Source organism: Podarcis liolepis, assembly GCF_965112155.1.
Source record: "Podarcis liolepis genome assembly, chromosome: 9".
Lineage (NCBI taxonomy): Eukaryota > Metazoa > Chordata > Lepidosauria > Squamata > Lacertidae > Podarcis > Podarcis liolepis.
The window spans coordinates 27,874,335-27,886,377 of NC_139564.1; the positions used below are offsets into that span (position 1 = coordinate 27,874,335).

At 37.7% G+C, this 12,043-nt stretch overlaps 1 protein-coding gene across 1 annotated transcript in view; it reads left to right on the forward strand.

The window, feature by feature from the left end:
* The window catches only part of LOC310686519 (bifunctional heparan sulfate N-deacetylase/N-sulfotransferase 3-like), a 60,203-nt gene extending 48,887 nt beyond the window's left edge, over positions 1-11,316 (forward strand). The window contains exons 9-13 of the mRNA XM_083460260.1: positions 333-507; positions 1,725-1,895; positions 2,781-2,890; positions 5,825-5,927; positions 8,301-11,316. Coding sequence (XP_083316386.1) covers positions 333-507; positions 1,725-1,895; positions 2,781-2,890; positions 5,825-5,927; positions 8,301-8,474 — 733 coding nt within the window. The 3' untranslated portion in view covers positions 8,475-11,316. The remainder of the gene's footprint in view (positions 1-332; positions 508-1,724; positions 1,896-2,780; positions 2,891-5,824; positions 5,928-8,300) is intronic.
* Positions 11,317-12,043: the final 727 nt, after the last annotated feature.

Consider the following 12,043-nt stretch of genomic DNA (forward strand, 5'->3'; position numbering starts at 1 on the left):
CAAAGGCCACTGACAGAATGGCTGCAGCTTCTGGCCAGATCACATCAACAAATGTTCCTGCTCCAAAACCTCGATAAAATGTGATTCCAGGTGTGTGGTTGGAAAGCTTCTAAACTTCTCATTTATCTAATTAGGAAATACCATTTAGCAGACAAGTGCAAACATTTGGTTGCTTCTATTTGACAATGACACCTAGGATTGGTTTAACATATTACAAAATATAACAGATAAAGCTTGTCTTTGAATTTTTTTAATGTGCTCAAAATAAGTTCCTTTCTGCATAATGCTTGCAACTTCTAAACTGTTCTAAGGAACATATTCTTTTTCTGTAGGTATATGGAATTCTTTCCTGCACCTTCAAACATTACTACAGACTTCCTTTTTGAGAAGAGTGCTAACTATTTCCATTCTGAAGAAGCCCCAAAACGAGCAGCTTCTTTAATTCCCAAGGCAAAAATCATCACCATTCTCATTGATCCATCAGATCGAGCATACTCCTGGTATCAGGTAGAAGATTTAAGAATTAATTCAGGTTCTAGATTAATATATGATGAAGAATTTTGGGTTGCTTGTTTTAGCATATGCACCTCTATTTTATTTTGAAGGACAAAGCATTATTTGAATTAAGCCTTTCTTAGCAAATCACCACACAATCCTAGGTATGACTACTCATAAATAAGCCCCATTTCTTTCAGTGTGTTTATTCCTGGGTAAATGGGATTAAGATTTCAGCATCATTTCATAATCTATAGGTTTGGTTTGGATTGGACTGCTGGTAAAGACTGGTGATCCATTCCTTTAATTCTCATAAGTTTATTATAGTATACTTTTCTATTATGATATTATTTTCCCTTATAGCTAGTTTCTTATAGAATTCAATACTGTCCTAGAAATTTAGAAAGCTGCCTTGTATTAAGTCAGATTATTGGTCCATCTAGCTCTTCAGGGTCTCAGAACAGTGCCTTTACTAATCCTACTTGAAGATTCCAGGGACTGAGCTTTGGTGTGGTGTGACAAGCAGCAACAGACTGCTTCAGCTGAAGATTGGATGTGTCCTACAAGAGTCAATGGATGTCTCTGGCCTGCCTGTCCCTCAAGCTTCTATTGCCTTATTACTAATTGTATAGACAACTGCTCAAGTTTTCTAGCTGCTAAGCTTATTAACAATAATAGTCCAAGGAACAGAGTGATCTGACTGTCATTGGCATAGGCAGTCACTGGTATAGTCATATCACACGCTGTTTCTCATTGCTGAGATGGTGTTTTTAAAATATTTTATTTTTATCATTAATAAGAATAACATTACTACTGCTAAACCTATATTCAAGTCCCTGGGTAAAGGACTAATTGTACCCTCCTAGAACCCAAATATGGACATTTCTCAACAAAGTAGCTCATCAAATGGGTTAGATCTAAAAGCAATCAAGGAAAGATGTTAGTGTTAGCTTCTTCCCACTTTTACATGGGAAATTAAAGTGAGGGGCAGGTAATTAACAACAAAAATTATATTGATTATTCTGTGCATACCCTATTAGTGTTTTACCCAAAGTAATCAACAATGTATCCTTATTGGAATTAGTTTATCATATATTTCATCTGTCCAGTTTCTATAAAATTCACAATTTAGCATTGTCAAGCAGTTAAAATTAAAGAAGTATCCTTTTAAGAGTAGAAGCTGGCCATTCTGTTTTCCATTTGCATTACTTCAATATTTTCCCCTCCAGCACCAGCGATCACACAAAGACCCTGCAGCTCTAAAGTTTACCTTCTATCAAGTGATCAGCGCTGGACATCATGCTTCAGCAGAGCTTAAGGCTCTTCAGAAGAAATGTCTAGTACCTGGATGGTATGCTACCCATATAGAAAGATGGCTAACTTACTTTCCACCTTATCAGGTAAATATTTACTCCCTCTCTACTACCTTGTGAAATGTTGATCTTCATGGTAGGCTGTTTCAAAATCATTTTGGCAACTGTCTGAGCCGCAAAATATCCAGGGGCTTCTTCCGTAAAAGTTAAAAGAATAGTACAACCCATGCATTCATTGGAATGATGTACCACAGTATTTTTTTCTTATTTTAAGGTTCTTTCACTTTCTGTCCTATCTTAAGTCCCACTATGACCGTAGTAGTGACAGGCAGGGCCTGCTAAATGAGGTTTCATGTGATAAGTCACTGTCAATCTCTTTGTTGCTGTTGTTTTGCGGTTTCCTGCTAAGATGCTGCCGGATTCGCAGGGTAAGTGGCTCACATGGTCAATCAACTTAAAAATAACTCAGCTGCTTTACCTCCTAGAGCCCCTTGCTCATTCATAGTGGTCCAAGAGGATAACAAGCAATTAAAGAATGGCACACACCCAAAAAACTGTTTCCTGTTCTGCTTCTGAATTTAACTGTCACCAGACTGAATGATATTAAGAAAAAGAAGATATACATATGTTTTATATCTTGCTTTTGTTTTCAAAGCTACATTTGATAGCATTTTTCAGGGCAAATCATAGTTCTAATTTATCTGGGTCAAGATCTTTATTTCTCTACCATCACTAGTATTCCAAGCAGCTTCCAATTTAATATCATTTCAGATTTAATTAGTGAGCCATTTACCTCACTCCTAGATCATTAAAAGTGGTGATAAATATGAATGGATTTATTACTGATCCCCGGGGCACCTCAGTTCCTCTTAAAGACTGAGCTTTGCGTATGTGAAAAAATGTTTGAAGTCTGACATATAATGAATTTTAAATACAGTATTCACAGTTGACTTTTCTACCCCACCCCCCCAGTTACTAATTATTGATGGACAGCAGCTGAGAAATGATCCAGCTATCGTGATGGACGAAGTGCAGAAGTTTCTGGGAGTTACTCCTCATTATAATTACTCAGAAGCCCTAACGTGAGTTAATTCAATGATTTATTTAACACAGTTTGCATAGTATGATAAAAGTAAGAACTGCAATAAGGAGCCAATTCGGACAATAGTATCTCAGATTAACAAGCCAAGATATGAGTAAGCATTTTTCCTATGCACACAGTCGCTTCACATAAGTTGTAATTAAAGTAAGAAGTCCATAAGTAACCATAGCTTCCCATTTTGTTTGAACTGGGGAGCAACTGGTTGCCACCTTTTGAGTAAGTTTGACTAAGCTTCAAACCATTGAAGACTGCCTTGTAAATACACTAGCTCACATGTTGTTGTTTTTTGCTAGCCTACTAAGGGGCTAGTGGACTGATTTCATGCTAGCCATAGAGGGAAAGCCTCCTCCTCCATGTGCTGTATATGAAAACCAGCCTGTCAACACAGTTGGCAGAAAGCATTTTTATTAGCTTGCTAATAAAAATGCTTTCTGCCAACTGTGTTGACAGAGAGGGACAAAGCTGAGGAATTGTGACTTTCCTTCCACCTCAGACTGGCAGAGAAGAGATGGAGAAATCCAGCCCGTCTCTCACTAACTCACCAGCATGGAATTCTGTACACTTGCTACCTACTGATACCTGGTGGCTTGCTAAATACCAAGTTGTTTTAGAATTCTGGCTTGTTCCAAACTTCCTGGTTCAGAAGAAACAAGAAATTGTGGTTTATTTGAGCCTTTTTAATTTGCTTTAATTTGTTTTATTTACAACCCATGCAAAGGGTCAGCATATACAGGCAGAAAGCTGGCTCACAAAACAAATTGTCTTATCAAGTCAAGACATGATCATCCGAACCAGCTCACTGTTTCTAATTTTAGAAATATGTGGGTTCTTAAAAGCCTCCCCCCCCCATTTAATTCCCATGGATAAATATGTACTCATACATGACCTTATGACATCACGATTTCCTTTCAGGAGTGGAGGTGGGAACAACCCAGCTAATTCACAATAATCCTGTTCGCTGTACACAACCACTGGGAAGAAAATTATTTCTGTAAATCTTACTTTAAACATGCATATGGTGAACCACTTTAGAACAGTCAAGACACCAGACAGAAAAAAACAAGGACTGTTCTCTATAAATTGGTTCTGCTTTTGAATGGATAAGTGGAACGCCTTTCCACCTCTTTGCTCAGCAGCAGAAGATTCACTATCCATAAGCAGCAAGGACAGAAGCTGCTTTTCTTTTTATTTGATTAGAAAGGCACAACAATGCCAGTGTCAGGGATACAGGACCCACTGTGTATATAATAAATAGTCATGTACACAAACCATTTTGATTCAAACATTTATTCACTTCCCTTAAAATGAGATTGATAACCTTAGTCTGCTCTTTTGTATGAAATCCCATTGTCTGTTTTCATAAGAAGCTCTCAAAAAAGAATAGTGTTCATTCCCAGACAGTTCTCTATTTAACACCTCTTAGGCAATTGTGCTGTTCTTTTTTTGTTGAGTATGTGGCAAAAAACCCCGACTTTATCTTCCATGAGATAAAGTCAAGTGCATTGTAAAGACATAATGGATCAAATTCACCCCTAGAGTAATTCTATTGAGCTTTCAGCCTCTTTTACACCATACTGCTTGACCTGGATGCTGTGAATTATTCCCATCTGCATCTAATTCCAGCGCATGCTTTTCTTTCCTGTCTACTCTTGTTTGCGAACAATGATTTGTTAAAAGATTTCTATTTAGGGTTACTTGTTCACTTAAATGATCTGATACAGCTCTCATAAAAGTACACTCTGAATTTATTTAACCTTGGATGTCTTCTTTTCTTTTTCCATGCAGTTTATATAAGCTGGTGAATATTAATCTTTGCTTAAACCACCAGCACCCAATATTTTGGACAAGTGTGTCACATATGAAATCCAGAGTATGACACAGTGCCTCTCTATTGTGCACTACTGTGCCATAATAATTCACCCCGTGCCTTGGGGTAGTGAAAACAGTTGACTTTTTAAAAGAACTAAACAAATTCATGGCAGATGCTATTAATTAACTACTAGTCATAATGGCCTTATGTTACTTCGGGTATCATATGCAGTATGTCTCTGAAAACCAGTTCTGGAGTGCTATCGCATTCATGTCCTGCTTGATGGCTTCCCATAAGCATTTGGCTGGCCACTGTGAGAACAGAACATTGCATTAGACAAGCTTTTGATCTAATCTAGCAAGACTCTTCTTATATTCATGCAAACATTGTCTCTCCCAGAAAACGGGCATGGATGGCACAGGGGGAGCCATCACATGGGCTCCTCACATTGAACCTGGAATTTCCTATGTTACTCTCATAGTCTGTGAAGGAAGAACATTGTAATGACTCCCACACTAGAGATGTTAATGGGGCTCAGTATTCTAAAGAAGGATAGGTAGAAACAATGAAACAGAACAAATGATATTCATGTTTCTGAGAACTGGTGCACATTAACCTCAGCTATGGCTATGGAATCCATGCAGTTGGTTACCCAAGCCGCAAATACAATAGTTCTGTTTGAATATTCCTGTAAGGCATCTTTTGACAGGTAGACTGTCCTTTTTCACACACAAAAATAAATCCCATAATGCATTTGCAGGGGATCACACAGCACCATATTTGAAAGACTGCACCTCATGAAATTTGATTGAAGTCCAAGAAACTAATGGACATGTTACCATTATTGTTCCTACTTCCATGTAAAAGAGGATGAGTGCTCAGTGGTGTCACCTTTCTTTGAGGGAGCAGCAAGGAAGTGCTTCATCAGCATGTGGTGGCAGTGGATGAGTCCATTAATAATGCTTCATTTAGAGGTCATCATATGACCTAGCTCTCAGTTTATGGAGAAAAGGCAACAATGCAATATGGCTTGTATTTCACTCCCCCCCCCCCCACACGCAGAATGATGTTATTCATTGTATCTAAAGGCATTATATGTTTCAGGTTTGACTCACACAAGGGCTTCTGGTGTCAACTCTTAGAAGAAGGAAAAACAAAATGTCTTGGGAAGAGCAAAGGCAGAAAGTACCCTCCAATGGATTCTGAGGTAAACTCTTATCAGTTGTGCTGTGGATAAGATCCAGCCAAACATAACATACTTCAGAGTGATTTCAGTGAAAGAAACCTTAAGTTTATACTTAACTCTTCCCTTAAGATGAATGGGACTTAACAACTTAGGTTGAACTGTAATGTACCCAGTATGCCATTTACTTCATTTGCAATTCATCCATATGGATTGTTGTAAAAATTTGCATATTTTTATTTAGAACTAAGTTTCTCAGCAAAAGCACACAAAAGCTATTGTCATATGCAATGTCTTGATTATTCATATTTTTGTGTTACTTGAAAAGGACCAGAATGTTAATTAAATTTATCCTGAATTTAGTTAATTTATTCCTAAATTTGTTAGGAATCCTCTTTATCTCAGGTGCACAAGTCCTGTTTCTCAAATGAAGATATGAACACTTATATGCATGAGGTGGAGCCTTGGTTGGACTTTAGGATTCAAGCACCAGGAAGGGGCAGAGGATAAGGACCTCAGAGTCACAAACACAGACACAAGGCACAGGGGAAAATTTGCTTATTAAATGCTTGGCTTAACATCATAGATACAACATTAGGGGTAACTCCTCCACATAAATCATCCTAAATGACTCTGTAAAACTACCTCATATTTCAGATCTCAGTCTTGCAGGTTGTTGGAAAAAATGAAGAATGTTTATTTAGTTACAGCATTTATACTTTCCCCTTTAGCCAAAAAGACTCTGAAAGCAGCTTACAAAAATTGGTTCTAAGACGGTCCCTATCCTCAGGCTCACAATCTAAAAAGACATGGCACATCAGGGGGGAAAGGAATGAGAGGGAAGAGGGGTAAACAAGCTCAGTCTCAAGTTCTTAAAATTACAGTTCTTAAAGTTACAACCAATGTCAGTGGCAATTCTGTCTGATTTCTCCTTGATAGGGCAGCCATTCCCCTAAAGCACTCTCCACCCCAGATCAGATCCCTATCAATATGGTATGTTGCAGCCCTTAAGAAATTGATGCATTGAAAGATCTTTTATGTGGTATATTTACAAATAATTGGATAAATGTTCACATTTATTCATAAATGATTAAAGTGTGATCAGAGAGGAGTGGGAGACTTTTAGTTTTTATTCACAAACATGGTTTTACAATAAAGCTCACTACCATGTAGAGAATATCTTACACAATATCACATGGATATTTTATTGACTAAGTAGAATGGCTCTACAAATTCAGGAAAGACATTGAAATTGTTCCAATACTCTAAAACTAGATTACGGTCTAGCCAATCAAGCTAGATCCATTACTACTATTTAACCTAGTGATGTGGACAAAAGATTTGTGATTGCTTAGGACAGGAAGCCAATATAGTACCCCTCCACACCCCATATGTTGGTGAATTACAGTTCCCATCATCCTTTACCTTTGGCCATAACAACTGGGGCTGTTACTGTAGTCAATGACATCTGGACAGCATTACTCAGCTACTCCTGCTTTAGGACTACTAAAATGATCCAGGATAAGTGAAGTATACTATCACACGTTAAAATTCTTTTTCCTCTATCAGGTGCATACACAAGCTCATTAAATGTGAGTTAGTCTTGAACCACCCTACAGTCACAATCAGGAAAAGTAGGGGAAAGGTGATGCAGGATTAAGATTGCACTCATAGTACAAATATGTTATCCTCTAAAATGGATATGTGCCCCTCCAAATATTGTTGGGGCAGTATCCAACGAAGTAGTTTCATTTGTACTTCTGGCAGCACAACAGAACTTCCTCTCCCTCTCTTCTCCCCCAAGCTCCATAAATCTGTTCTGGGGGTTCCCCCAACCTTTGGACTCCAACTCCCACAGCCACAGCCAACATGGCAATAGGCAGGGGCTTGAGAATCGTAGTCCAGTGGCATTGGAAGGACCACAGGTTACCTACCACCTGTCTAGCTCCAGGACCAGCAGTTTGTCCCATCCTGAGAGGTTGTTGTGGAAAGAGGAGGACTCGCTAGGGATTAGAGCACTATTGTAATCTCACAGAGAAGGCATGCGAGCATTGAATCTCTTTGGTAACAAATCCTGTAGCCCTTAGGACTCCTTCTCAGAGACTCTAATACTGCCTTAAGCTTTTGAAAAAGGTTCTGCAAGTGCAGCTCCAACTGCTGGAAATGGAAGCTGTGTGTGCAGGAAACATTTTTCTGTGTAGTGTCATTAGATGGGTTAAATTGTCTGTGCCTTAAGTAATTCAATTGCTGATACTTAGTTCCAAATGTGATTTACAAAAAAAAAAAAAAAAAATGGATTGAGTTCAGATCAAGATAAAGTAAATTGGAAGACAAAATACTATAGACACTGTAGTATTTCCCCAAATAAAATGTTGGTTTTTGTATCCCTCAGTGCAGGGTTTTTCTGTCAAGCTACTACAGAGATCACAATGTGGAACTCTCAAAGCTTCTACACAAATTGGGACAACCCCTTCCATCATGGCTGAGACAGGAGCTACAAAAAGTGAGATAGCATTGGGGAAAATGCTTCTAGAGAGAGCTCTTCTTCACTTCAAGTATAATCAGACCTAAAGTCTCTAGTAGCTACAAGAAAGCTGTTGGGAAATCTGTCTCTTCAAGAGAACAAAAATGTGAGGCTTGTGCCGTATGCTGGCAAGTGGACTGTGAAAGTGTGTGCACTTGTGTCTCTGGAAGTGCATGGCATTTCATTACTATTTCTGGTTTCATGGAGGTTTCATAGGGAAGGTCATATGGGCCAGCTCCCACTTATTTCATTGGGGCTGGCACAAGAGAACTTCTAGTGGGTTGTGCCTATAACTTGCTGTGCAAAGGTGGAAATAAAAAGCAACTGGCCTAGGTTTAAAAACAACAATATACAACTGTCCAAAATCAAAATAAATATTTACAATTTTATATATTATATTCATATCAGTTTACGAATATTGTGTCTCATGTCAGTTTTGTAACCCACTGTCTGCCTGCTGAGGTTTCTTATTGTTTGATTACAATGCTGTGTCTTTTTTAAAATGAGAAAATACGTAGCACAAAATGCCAGGTGTATTCCCCCTTTGCAATCTGATTCAAAGCACTGAACTAGGTTTTTTTTTTAAGTCAGTTTATGTCGTTTAGAAATACAACATAGGTGGGGAATGCATCATAGTATTCAAAGAAATGATATTATGTATTTGAGTTGGCTGGCTGAAACCTTTCACCTCAATTCACTGAACTGGGAGTTGCTGTAGCATTGTGGAACCTGTCCCTTCCTGAACAGATGACTGATGGAAGAAGTGCTGCAGATGCTCTGCTTGTAGATCAGCATCAGAAGTGCATGTCCAACCAGGGATATTTAAGATATTTAAGATTTTCCTGAAGTACAGAAGATTCTCCCAAATCGCAGTCTTACACATTCTAGTCACCTTTTACTGCATCAGGGTCTTTGGCCACTGCAGGAAAAATACTTAGGCATAATTTACAAGGCTTTGATTGTTTCGCTTGAATACCACAAACAAAAACCCTTACATTGTTGAAGCAAAGAATTCCAAAATAATTAAATCCAAACTTGTAAAATAATTTTTCAGGTTCACAGGAGTAAAAAATCATGTCAGAGAAAATAATTGTGTTTTTTAAAAAAATTCATATCCTTTTTTTAGTCAGCCTTTTGCCACTAGCTAAGCTGATTTCCCATCCCAACTTCCCCTCCTCCTGCCTAAAATTGGAAACGATTCCACTAATTCACTAGTCCTACATCAGACGGAGAAAGTGGCAAGTAGCATACTCATATCTGATTTGCTTTATTTACATCATTACGTGTTCTACATGCTTTGGATTTCTTAGGTACTATATTATGCATTTCTTTAGTATTTTCAAAATGAACAGATTCACAAGCTATGGAAAGACATTTGGAGGGAATATCTGCAGTTAAGTTAATACAACAAATTAATCAAAATTATTTTTTAAGGAATGAACATTATGCTGCTGGCCTAAAAAAATTATGAACACAGTTAACTTTAAAAACCGATGATGAAATTTCTGAAAGCATGTAGCTCTGATAATTAATATTTTACAACACTATAATGACTAAATGTGTAGCAAAGCTAGACAATATTATGAACCAAGTTTACTCTATTGATATTTGGCTCAGGGTGCTTTAAAACTAAATGGCTAGATCTCTAACCAAATATATAAAAATATTAGATATAAGACAGTAATTATGCACCATTATTTTCATTACCGTTTACTGGATGTAGCATCACCCAGCCAAGGTTAAGCACTGTTCAGTCCCAATTATTTTAATGGAAAGCTGCTCACATGCTTAAATGTGCTTGGAGCCCCCAATTTAGGAAGCACTACATTAATAAGGAAATCTTTTAAGCCATTAGTCCTACTCCTTACCTTTTTGTTAAGTAAAGCAATAAACTGAGTGCAAATGGCCCCTTTATTCAATTTAGAAATAACAAGAGCTCAAACTTTATCTCTGTCATTACCATTTTATGAACAAATATACAATTGTACTTGAACAACCACATGTATGCAGTATCCTTTCCATTTGTGAACGATTCTCTGCAAAAGAGTGCTTTCTTTCTTCCTTATCCTGTCATACAAAGCTATAATAGGTTCCTCCAATCTACTGATTTTCAAACTTTTGCTTGATAAATAGAAGCTTGGCATTACTCAAAGAAAGATCTTTAGTGGCAGGCAAGTGTCCTTGAAAGATAGTTTGCTAACCACAACCAATTTTCTGAAGCAAAGTACTGGTTTTAGGCTGCAATCCTATACCCACTTACCTGTAAGTCTCAATAGAGCTACTTTTGAGTGCACATGTATAGGACTGCACTGTGAAAAATCCAAAAATTCAGGTAGGCATTTTATACCTCCCACTAGTTTAAATGACTGCACAAACAAATGCCAGAATAAATTCCAGCATAAAATCTTTACATATTTACTTTAACATAGTTCTTGTGAAAACTCATGGAAGTGACTTTGAAAGCTGGCTATCTGAAACAGCTGTGTCAGTAAAAACAACAACAGTGTGATTATTTACAGGACATCATTATTAAAGGTACACACACAAAAAGGGAAACAAACAATGAAGTAAACCAAGCAACCCATGCAGTTACACATGGTTCTGCTGCAGTATTTGCCCAGTACTACACATGAGAAAATGAGGAGTGGAACTAATCTTCAAAATATATTGTACAGATTATCCTTATTATTGCTGGAAAATGTGAAGCTTCCTCAGGAAGAATAAAATAGGTATTTCAGTGTTTATAGATGTAATATTCTTCTCATTCACATTGAATGAAAATTGCTGGAAATGTTTTTCTCAAATTTTTTAAAAGAAAATAAAAAAGTAGACATTATTCTGATAGTGGCATGATTTCTGCTGTGCAACAATAAACTCTGATAAAAAACAGCCTCTCCACATTGTAGTGACTTTATTCTAATGCAGTTTCTTTTACTGTTTGACATCAAGTTACAATGTACTATAGAAACAGCTGCCTCGGAGAGATTTTTTTTTTTTTGAAGTTGCCTGCTGTTTCTATGTTAATAACATTATTCTGAGGGGCTCTTTGTTTTACTGCCTTGTCATTTTACTATCTTTGATGGCAGAATTTTTCAAGTGTGCTACAGTTACACATCCATAGTATTACAGTAAAGGGAAGCAATACAGAAGTCAATAAAAGTTACTTAGAACAGTGATATACCATACTGAAGAAAGCCCAGCATTTTAACACTATTAAAAGTGAGAGGGAGAACAGCCTGGTGTTTTCCAAACAATTTAGTTTTTGACAGCACAGCACAGGAAAGCGCCATAGCTCAGTAGCAGAATGCATGTAGAAGGCTCCATTTTCACTTAGAAGAAATACAGTGGTACCTTGGTTCTCAAACTTAATCCATTCCGGGAGTCCGTTCGACTCCCGAAACTGTTCAAAAACCAAGGTGTGGCTTCCGATTGGCTGCAGAAGCTTCCTGCACTCTAGCGGAAACCGCGTCGGACGTTCAGCTTCCAAAAACGTTGGCAAACCGGAACCTTACTTCTGGGTTTGCGGCATTCGGGAGCCATCTGTTTGACAACTAAGCCATTTGAGAACGAAGGTACCACTTTAACTTGTGTGACGCTGCTGAAAACACCTCCCCAG